Source organism: Patagioenas fasciata, chromosome 24, assembly GCF_037038585.1.
Source record: "Patagioenas fasciata isolate bPatFas1 chromosome 24, bPatFas1.hap1, whole genome shotgun sequence".
Classification (NCBI taxonomy): domain Eukaryota; kingdom Metazoa; phylum Chordata; class Aves; order Columbiformes; family Columbidae; genus Patagioenas; species Patagioenas fasciata.
The window spans coordinates 1,697,309-1,707,343 of NC_092543.1; the positions used below are offsets into that span (position 1 = coordinate 1,697,309).

Below are 10,035 nucleotides of genomic sequence, written 5' to 3' on the forward strand. Positions count from 1 at the left end.
GTCCACAAGGCAGAAAGGCCGGGGCACTGCCTGTGCGGCCCCAGGGATGGGTCCCCAGCTTGGTGACCTGCAAACCACGTTTTTGTGCAGACGGGGAGGAATGGGGACTGAATCATTGTTAGGGAGGACGAGACAGGAGGGTGCTGGGGACCCGGAGGGTTCTGAGAAAAGGATTGTCAGCGTTGTGGCGATGAGGAACGATTCACACAGACGCAAACGGGCCGCACAGGCACAGGGTTCTTGTTGGCAGCAAGAGCAGAGCCGGGCAGAGCTGAGCTCTCTTTTATTAACGGTTCTCCATTTATAGATTTACAGGGATGAGCTTGGGCTAAGAGGTTAGACAAATGACTTTGTTCAATAATTGTTATTCTAAACACACCACACTCCTATTGTGACTGGTTTCAGTCACGTTCCCATGCGTATCTTGTGGGCGGCATTCCGACCCACTCGTTCACACGCCCAGGCCCAACATTCACACATCGCACACACGGGGGTGGTTTTCTGACCCGATATTGTTCTCACCAGTCTGGGCCATCACGTCTTACACCCATAGAAAACATACTTCTGTGTAATCTGTCCAAGGCCCTTTAGCTGGAACCGCACACCCTGCCATTCCCGCAAGAGTTATCGACCCTGAGCCCTTCGACGGCCCGTGGGACCAGGCGGGCGGCCTGGAGCCGGGCGACCTGTGGCACGGAGCGTTAATGAGCCCTAGGGCACCGCGAGTGCTGCTGCATGGACCAGGCCTCTCTCCTGGGAACACCAAGGGAGCAGCGGCCATCCATCACCACCCTGTTTGGTTCGGCAGCCTGAACCCCCTCCCCGAGTTTGGCAACGGCACCCCCCTCAGCACCTTCAGCAAATCAGAGCAGTCCTCTCCATGGCACTGGGAACCGTGAGCAGCGGGAGCTGCAGCGGGACCCGTGTGGGAGCAGGTCCGGTGCTGCCGGGGCCGGTGGGAGAGGGGTGCAGCCGGCTCCAAAGCCGGTGTGAGCAGCCATCGCCTGCCCAAGCTGCGCCAGGCAGGGCAGCCGCGCTCCCCGCTGCAGACACGTTGGGTGAGAGGGGCAGGAAGAAGCGGGGAAGGGTGGAAGGAAGCCCATCGGCGCTTGCAGCCCGGTGTCCCCATGTGGGGACATGGCAGGGGTGGCCTGGGGAAACCCCTCCCGCTCAGGACACAGTGGGGTGGGGGCAGCTCCCGGAAGCCCCTGCCCACTGCAGAGCCCCTGGCAGGGCCTGGGGGGAGGGTGTGTGCAGCCCCTCTGTGACACGGTCCGGGGTCACAGTGGGACAGCCACACGTCACAGTGGTGACAGCCCCCCTGTCCCTGTCGTGACCAGCGTCTGCCCCACTCACCCGGTGAGGCCGAGTGGACTCCAAGTGCTGAGAGCTGCTCTCGCACCGCTCTGCTCTGGAGTAGCTGCTCTGCAGTGAGGAGGAGAAGGCGGAGAGAGGGAGCACGACAGCACCAAGGAGGGTGAAGGGTGGAGAAGGAGAAGGAGGAGGAGGAGGAGAGAAAAAGAAGGAGGAGGAGGAGAAGGAGAAGGAGAAGAAGGATCAGGAGAAGAAGGAGGAGGAGAAGGACGAGGACAAGGAGAAGCAGTAAAGCCATTGTCCAGCCACTCTCTGCAGTTGTTGACTTGAAGCAGGAGTGGAACTAAGATGGCAAGACAGCTCTTCTTGCAGCCTCACCTGAGCCCAACTATTGAGAAGCTGGAGCGTTATGGTAAGGCCTTCAGGCCCAATTTCACATGTGTGTCTGGGTCAAGGACATCTCTGAAATCAGGCATGGAAACCCGAGGGCTGTGGGGGGTGGTTGCTCAGGAGTGGTGACTGCAAGGAGGGACCTGCTTGACCATCCCAAAGGGCTGAGGGGCTGATGTGGCAGCCAGGGCTCCTGGTTCCCTCCCTGGCGTGGCCCCTGCCTTCCTGGGGCAGCCCAGGCAGAAGCCCCTGACCCCAAGGGGCTGCCCTTGCCTGGCGCTGGGCATTGCCCACGCTGAGCTCACGTCTGAATGGAAGAGCTGAAGGTGCTCGTGGGCCACGTGGGCTCTGTGTGTTCAGAGATGTGACCCGGCAAAACTGGCCCCTGCTGGGGAGACACCAGGGCCTGCCCTGAGCCTCCGAGAGCCGCGTGGAGCGCAGCCCCGTGCCCCGCGGGCAGGGCAGAGCACTGCCGGCTTCCCGTGGGAGTGGGTCACACCCTGGAGAGCTGCACCCGCAAGGAAAGGAGAAAGGAGCCCCTTGGAGGCAGCATGAGGTGTCCCTTGGTTCTTGCCGGGCTGGAGAGAGACCACCTGAAATGCCTGAGTGAAAGATGCATCGCTCCTTGGACAGGAGTGGGCCGAATGGTCTTGAGCTTGCTGCCTCAGAGCATGACGGGTCTTTCCCTTGTTCTTCCAGAGTTCGCTAAGATTTGGGCCAGCACATCGTATCACCTCAGCCTGCAGCTGGCTCTCCACCAGGTGGGCCTCACCTCCTTCTCCCCTCACACCCTGATGAACGCTGATCAAGTCCTGACAGCCCTTTGCCATCGGGTGCAGCTGTTCTTCCCCTCCATTGAAAGCAGGAGCAACGCCCCAGCACAACACTGCAATGCACACCGTGACATGGACACCTTCTCTGTCCATTCAGATGTACAAGAAGGTCCCCCCGTCAGAGTTGCATGTGAAAACCTGGAAGCCTGGGACACATCTGGATTTATTCCAAGCGTGGGAACCCCCTGCCTTCTATCTGATTGAGCCAGAGGGTGTTTGTCAGCTTTCCCTCACCTATTTGGTTCTTCGTAGCTGAAGCGGGGTGCGAGGGAAAAGCGCAGCCCCTGTTTGTGTTCTCCCAAGGAGCCCATCTTGCTCCTTTGTACCTCAGGCCAGGGCAGGGCACTAAGCACCATCAGCCTCCTCTGACAAGTCACCCGTCTGCCCCTCCAAGGCTTCTTCCCATCCGCCATCTCCTCTGTTCCAGGCTGTCCGCATTCCCGGAATCGGGACTTTTGCGGTTGTCACGAAGCGAGTAGCCCTCAGCGAGCAGGATCTGGTGATCGTGGAGAGACCCGTGTTTCAACCTGAAAAGGCTGTTGCGCAGGACCGTGAGCTCCGCTGTGCTTGCACAGACTTTCCTGGTGAGCAGCGTGAAAGCGGCGCTGGCCTTGAGCAGGGTGGGAGGGGTGCTGTGCTCTCCAGAGGTGACTGAGGGGAGCACCAACCACCCACCGCGGCCCTGCCAAGAGCTCCACTCGACAAAGCCGGCCGGCTGTGGAAGGACCCTGCCCAGCTGTTTGTTTTAAAGAATCACCAGAGGACAATGCAGCTAAGAGCGCACTCTCTTTGTCCTGCTTCAACAACAGGGTCCCTCACAGCTTCCTTGGTGTGGTGTCTTCTGGTTCCATGATGCTTCAACTCTTGCTCCCCCTTTCCGCTGCTCTAGACCTCGTCCAGGCAAATGCCGGGGCTCTTCCAGCTCCCTCAGCCTCCTTGCACGGGGGAAAAGCAGGGGAAACCCAGGGGGGAAAGACGGTTCCTTCCAAAAGCCACTGGCGGGACACCTGCGCCTTCTGGTCACTGCTGCCTTTGGGGCAGCTGTTGTGGGACCCCGGGGAGCACCCAGAGCTTGGGGCTGTGTTTGGGGTGCGTTTCTCTCTAAAGACAAAGACAGCACCGAGTGTGGGCTGGCACCCTCCAGCTGCCCTGGGACCTGGCGCCTATCTCCCCACTTTGTCCCGCAGTCACTCTTCTTCCCACCAAGTGCCTAAGACTCTTTGTTTCCCTTTCTGTATCAGAGAAGGCACCACTGTCTGCTCCGCACCTCACTGTCCGCTTTAAGAGGAAGGGACAAGCCGAGCGTCTCCTCAGAGGCGCTGGCCCAGCCAGACAGCCCAGTACCAAAGTGCTGCCCGAGGGCCTGGAGGCTGCAGACCTTTGATTGTAGCCTGCCCAGCAGGTCTGCAAGCTCATGTGTTCCTCTTCTCTCATCTTTCAGGCCACCAAGATTTCGAGCAACTGCCGTATGCTCAGATAGCCTCAGAGAACGCTGTCTCTGAGGGCACCGTGCAGCTCTACATGGAAAGGACCACGCACCTTTTCCATGCCTGCGTAGAGAACGGGCAGAACGTTGCCATCATCTGGAGGGACGTGGGCATGCTGATTGTCCAGGGAAAAGACGTGAAAATGAGATTTTACTTAGACTTTCTGGAAAGGCTGAATGGCGCTGGCAAGATGCTGCAAGCTCTTCTCGAGGTAGGATTTTCACTTTCCCAGCGCCACTCCTGCTGCTTCTGAAATGCTTTCTGGGGGCTGCTTTCCCCTGGCCGGCCATGCCTCGTTCAGCCCCTGGGCTCCTGGAGCTCTAGAGCACAGCAGGCTCTCTGCAGAGCACCTCCCTGGCGTGCAATGGCCCGGCTTTGCAAGAGCCACCCCCAGAGGAGCTGCCCTTTGCGAGAAAAGGCCGGCGTTGATGGCGGGGAGCGCTGCGTGCCCCACTCTGGGGGCCGGGAGCAGAGGCACAGGCAGAGCAAGGCTTGCTGAGCCCAGAGCCCTTGGGCGGCTCTGGCTCTTTGCTGGCGCTAGGCTGAGGCGGAGCGAGCAGCCGGCCCTTCCCAGCGTCCGCTCCTCCCGTCATCCGCCTCTGTCCTCGTTGCAGATGCCGGAGATGAGGGACTCGGTCATCTCACGCCATGACACCGCTGCTTCCCAGACCTCTTCTGGACGTGTTGTCGTCCTGCCATGGTACGTTTGACTTCACTTGGAGGAACGGGGGACAGTGGCACAGCTTCTGCATCTGTCCTGCTGTGGACCTAGAGACGCATTTAGGCAACATTTCCCGCTACGTTTCTCCTGCTCCTTTTCTTTCCTCTCTGGGAGAGACTGCTCTTAGGTCTGGAAACGTTAATCTGCAAGGCTCTACGAGGAACTCGGAGGGCAAGATCAGAATTCAAAGGCGTCTTAGAAAACCAGAGCACTAGATAATACTCTGCTCTCCATGTGCGCGATGAGCAGAGTCATTTCCCCAGCAGCAGCAAGGGGGTTTTGTGGGAGGACGGCCATTCTCAGGGAAGGATGGAGAAACGCGGGCACAGGCTGACGGGGCCTCTCCCGGCACTGGAGCTTCTGCTGCGTCCCTCCGGGTTGGGCTGCGGTGGGAAACAACGTGGTGTCCTTTCTTCAGCCTGCTGCCTTCTTCCTCTGCCAGGTACCAACTTGAGACCGTGCCCAAAGTGCCAGCGCTGATAGACCTGAACGGATGTGTGAAGGGAAAAGGTGATGGCCTGTGGTGTGAACCTGCCCCAGCAGCAAATCTGTGTGCACGGGACCAAGGCAGAAACCCCAGAGCCGGGTTCCCTTGAGATAAATGATTCCCCTCCCCAGAATGACTCCTGGACAGCACCAGTATCTCCCATGGAACCCCCCATTTCAGCACACGGATGAGAGAAAGCCATGCAAACAGTCTTCCCCAGGGAATAACGGTGCACTGTAGGCATGGGGCGTTGGATGAAAAAACAGTGTCAGAAAAGGCCTAAGACCTCCCAGGAAACATGGCTTTCCCCCAAAGGGATGAAAAGGACCACCTTCCCCAGTGTTACCACAGCCCTGAGCAGACCCGCACGTCACTCTCCTTGGAACTGGCACACGAGTGGCACCCGGTTCCCAGAACAACACCGAGATGCTGTTCTGAAGAACCGTCTCCTTTCCCGTTTCTAGAGGATGCTGCCGGGAAGCGCCTCCTCCGTCGAGCCAGGCTTCCTCCACATCGGTTACCTGCCCTGACTGTGACGCCAGAGCAGGGTCAGAAAGCCGAGGGGAGTGAGCCTCGCGCCAGGTGAGACACTCGCATAAACGGGTGAGCGTGGCCCCCTGCTCCGGTCTCTGTGGGAGCGAGACGTTTCTCCCGGAAACACCCCACGTGCGCTTTGCCCACGTCCCACTGACTCACGGTTTCTTGCTCATGGCAGTGTCTGCAGCTTCTTGGCAGACTCTGCTGGCACCACCATTTCTTTCTTCCCTTCCGATGTGCAGATCTCTTGAGTAGCCAAGTGCAAAGGCTCGTTCCAGGAGCAGAAGGTCATTTTGGCGTTCCCTTCAGGTTGAAATGAGCCTGGCCTTTCTGTTTGCTGAGAACAGAGCTCTGCAGTTAGTTACTGCAGAGGATTGCCCTGAGCAACCAGGAGCCTCTTCTGCGCTGACGCCTGTCTTACGGAGAGCTCAGTGGCAGGATGGCTTTTCTCGTGGGCTCGTGTCCTCCTCCCTTTGACACTGTGTCCCCAGCGCCCACCCTGCCCGTACAGGGCGTAGCGCTATCTCCGGGCACAGGACCCTGTTCCTCTGGGTGCTCCAGCAAGAGAGGGCCGAGACCTGGGCATCCTGGGTTGCAGGGGGGCTGTTGGGCACATCCGAGGCTGACAGCTTGGGGTCTTCTCTGTGCCTGGGGACTTGATCACAAGGATGTGAGCAGAGCCCGTTCTGCTGCAGAAGCAGGGGCGCCACCTGGAAGCACAGGATGCAGAACCAGCTCCTCCTGCGCGCCTGCCAACACGCCCTGTTGTGTCTTTGCAGGCAGCTACCGGTCATCCAGAGGAGCTGCTTGAAGGAAAAGGAGGAGAAAGGAAAGCTACCGCCTCTGGTTGCCCCCAGAGAAGTGGACTTCATAGCCAGAGCCATTGAGAGGAGAGAAAAGGTACCCGACACCGGATGCTGCAGGAGCACATCCTACTGGACTGTAGAGCAGCGTTGCTCCACACATGCCAGCGCTCACAAGATTCTTCACTGGGTGTTCACGGGACCACTGACCGGTTGCTTTGGTGTTTGCTTGGAGAGAGGCGGGTCACTGTCAGTTGAGAATATACTTGTCACTTCCAGCAGCCTGGAAACACCCCCAGAGCCCTCACGCGGGGCTGTTTCTGTCGGCCCGGTGGCTGCAGGGCTTGTCTGGGCTCGCCAGCTGCCGGCTGGTTTGTAGCCCGGTGGTGGCTGATCTCCCTGGTCATCCCAGACGGGCTCCTCGGTGGAGCCTGCGGGAACCTGGGAGCAAACCAGCGTGGACAGCGAGGCAGAAGAGAAGGGAGGGAAGGGAGGGAAACAGCTCAGCCGTGGCAGGACAGACTGATGCTGCCTGCTATTGCATTTCATTCGGCCTCCAGAATAAACGGCAGAAGAAGAAAGAGGAGAAGCTTCCACAGTATATCCAGAAATTCCTGGAAGGAGAGGAAAAGAAGAAAAAAGAGGCGGCGGTAGGGGAAAAAAGTAAACGGCCGTCAGCCGGAGCAATGAAAGCAAAGGCCGAGGCAGAAAAGGAGACACCCGGTGTGGAAGGAGAGGCAGAAAACCCAGAGGAGATGCAGAGGAGCCAGGTACTTGGGATTCCTGCAGAAGAAGAGCACTTTCTCCCGCGGGGCGGCTGAGACCGCAAAGCACCTCTGGCACCCAAGCCGTCACAGCAGCGTTGCTGCAGCAGAGCCGGGCGGGTGATGCTGCCCTTCCTGAGCAAGAAGGGGGACACAGAGTTGCAGTGAAACCCTGGTGACACTCAGAGGTCACCCCAGGGCCTGCTGAGCTCCTTCTCCCGGTTCTCCCCGTCCCCTGTGGTCCATTCAGAAGTGTTCTGGGGTCTGCGTGCTGGGAAGCAGCACCCTCCGGGTGCGGGGCTGTTGTGTGAGAGTCTCCTCCTGTGCAGGAATCCAGCTCCCCCGAGTGCTCCTCAGACAGCTCCTCGAGCAGCGTGGAGTCAGACGAGTCCAGCTGGGACCTGCTGGAGATCAGGACCATTATGGAGGACTGGGAAGAGGCCGGAGAAGAGCCCCCCACAGTCCCTGAGGACAACAGCGTCCCCCCGAAGCGGTACGAGTGTGCCCGCTCCAGCCGAGCCCTGGGGCCGTGGGGGTGAGCCAGAGGTGGTGGGTACAGGGAGCCAACCCCCGAGCCACGGGGCTGCACAGGGCGCCCGGGGATTTCTGCAGCCACGGGAACGGGCTGGGTTAGACCCCACGGCAGGGGCCAGAGCAGGGGCTTGAAACCCCTCCTGCCTCCGGGGGGTTGTGGGGCAGAACGGGGCCGCATAGCTGTGGGGCTGAGTGTGGGAAGAGGCAGGACGGTCCCAGCTGCAGAGTCAGGGAGACTTTGTCCTTGCTGTTGCAGGAGCCTTTCCCCACGGACAGACCAGGCCCTGCGGGAGGTGGTGACCTGCATCCTGGGGCAGGTGGCCCGCAAGAGGAGAGGGGAGAGGGATGAGCAGCTGGATCTGCAGGACAAGCTCCAGTGGTAAATCTCTCCGGACACGGGCAGCGCTTCCTCTCCCGCAGTCCCTTCCTCCTGCTCCCCGCAGCCCCGCGGGAGAGAGCCGCTTCTCCTGGCACCGGCCTCTCGGCAGAGCCGCTCCTGCGGCCGCGGCTGGCGCCCAGCTGGGAGCCCGGCTGGAGCGCGCTCCTGTGCTCACACCACCTCCTCCCGCTGTGTGTCTGCAGCGAGCTGGCCGTGCTGCGCTGGGAACGGTCGGGGAAAGAGGCAGGCAGCAGCCAACACCTGCGGGAAGCTGCACCCCAGGCTGAACCCCCTGCCAAGGCGGGGGAGAGGAGGGCAGGACCGGTACGTCCCCAAGGCTCGATGTGGTGGCGTTTGTAATGGCGACGGCGCAACGGTGCGGCCAGGCTGGTCTGGGACAGCAAGCAGCCGGGTTGCTTTCAGCCCCGCGCTCCCTTGGCTCAGGGGTCGTTGCAGAAAGGCTCTGCAGTCGGGACCGTGAGCAAAGCAGGGCTGATGGAGAGGCTGAAAAGAAGGGGCAGGAGGGAGGGGGGCGCTGAAATCCCCCCAGCCCCTGCCAGGGACACCAACACTGCCTGCTGCTGCATTGCCGTGGTCCTGCAGGCGCAGCCCCGCGCGTGCACGGAGGAGGAAACACGCAAGCTCTGGGAGTCCTTGTGCAGCAAGATAGAGCAGAAGCGCAGCAGTGGCACCGCCAAAGGCCTGGAAAAAAGAGCCAGAGCAATGGGAGGCCCAGGTACCGCAGGCCGTGAAAAACAACTGGGGAAAGAGCATTCCCAGTTGAGTGTTTGCCTTTTGGAGTGCTCGCCTCTGCAAAAGGGGCTGTGGGCCAGCTTCAGGCCAGAGCTGGGCAAAGAGGGTGTTTTCCTGACAGCCCTGGGGGCACGGAGAGCAGCAGGGTGGGACTGCATCCCAGGGACCTGGACCTGCTCTCTCCAGACAGCAGCAGATCCCACCACAGGTGTCCTGACCAGACTTGTTGCTCTGCACCTCTGTGCATACAAGACTGCAGAGCTTTGTACTCAACTCCGCAGCTCTGGAGAGCGGATCTGCTCCACGTCGGCCAGTGCCAGGAGACCGTCTCAGGCGCTGAGGCTCGCGAGAGAGACGTCCAGCAAGAGCCTTCTCCGGCGTGACGAGCGCCAGTGCCGGCCAGGCTGCTGGCACCAGCTCTTGCCCCCATCAGTAAAGCCCCCCCTGCAAACCGCTGGGTCTCACGCTGTGGGTGTTTCCTTGGTGGCTGTGAGGCTGCGCTGGGCAGTGGGTGAGCGCTGGTGGGGCAGGGAAAGGCCTGCAGGGAGAGGGCTGGAGCTCCGGCCCTGCTCCAAGGGCAGCCCTCCCCAAGGCTCTGCTGGACCCGCTCGGCTGCGGCCCCGCTCTTGGTGCCCCTGCAGCCCGTGGCCCTGGCACTGAGCCTGCTGCAGCTGCACATCCCGGACAGGAGCGGGAGGAGGAGGAGGAGGAGGAGGATGTGAAAAATGCAGTTGTGATTCGCGCTAAGATGTTGAATGTTTACAGATATAACCAAATGAGGCACGGACTCTGAACTTGGAAAAGGGAAAAAGGTGGTTAAGTTCTATGTAAAAAGTTATGAAACTTGTTTAGGAAGTTATATTGATAGAGGGAACTAACGTTTTAAGGGTTAAGCAACTGTATAGTAAGGGCCTACTAACAAGCTAACATTTTAAACCACGTAATGAATATCTAGTTTAGAGCTGTATGTAACCAATTGTGCTAAAAAAAGCAGGACTTCATTAAATGCTGAGATCAGAAGTTTTACAGCACC

The 10,035-nt window shown here is 59.8% G+C and overlaps 1 protein-coding gene and 1 long non-coding RNA gene across 2 annotated transcripts; both read left to right on the forward strand.

The window, feature by feature from the left end:
• Positions 1 to 1,593: 1,593 nt before the first annotated feature.
• On the forward strand, positions 1,594 to 3,134 carry LOC136111486 (coiled-coil domain-containing protein 81-like). The gene is made up of 4 exons (XM_071798640.1): positions 1,594 to 1,726; positions 2,404 to 2,465; positions 2,965 to 3,097; positions 3,130 to 3,134. The coding sequence occupies exons 1-4, from the start codon at positions 1,663 to 1,665 to the stop codon at positions 3,132 to 3,134; spliced, it is 264 nt and encodes an 87-aa protein (XP_071654741.1). The 5' UTR covers positions 1,594 to 1,662.
• A 2,641-nt stretch (positions 3,135 to 5,775) lies between these two features.
• Positions 5,776 to 6,669, forward strand: LOC139825561 (uncharacterized). The gene is made up of 2 exons (XR_011735671.1): positions 5,776 to 5,814; positions 6,549 to 6,669. It is a non-coding gene; the product is annotated as an uncharacterized lncRNA (long non-coding RNA).
• Positions 6,670 to 10,035: the final 3,366 nt, after the last annotated feature.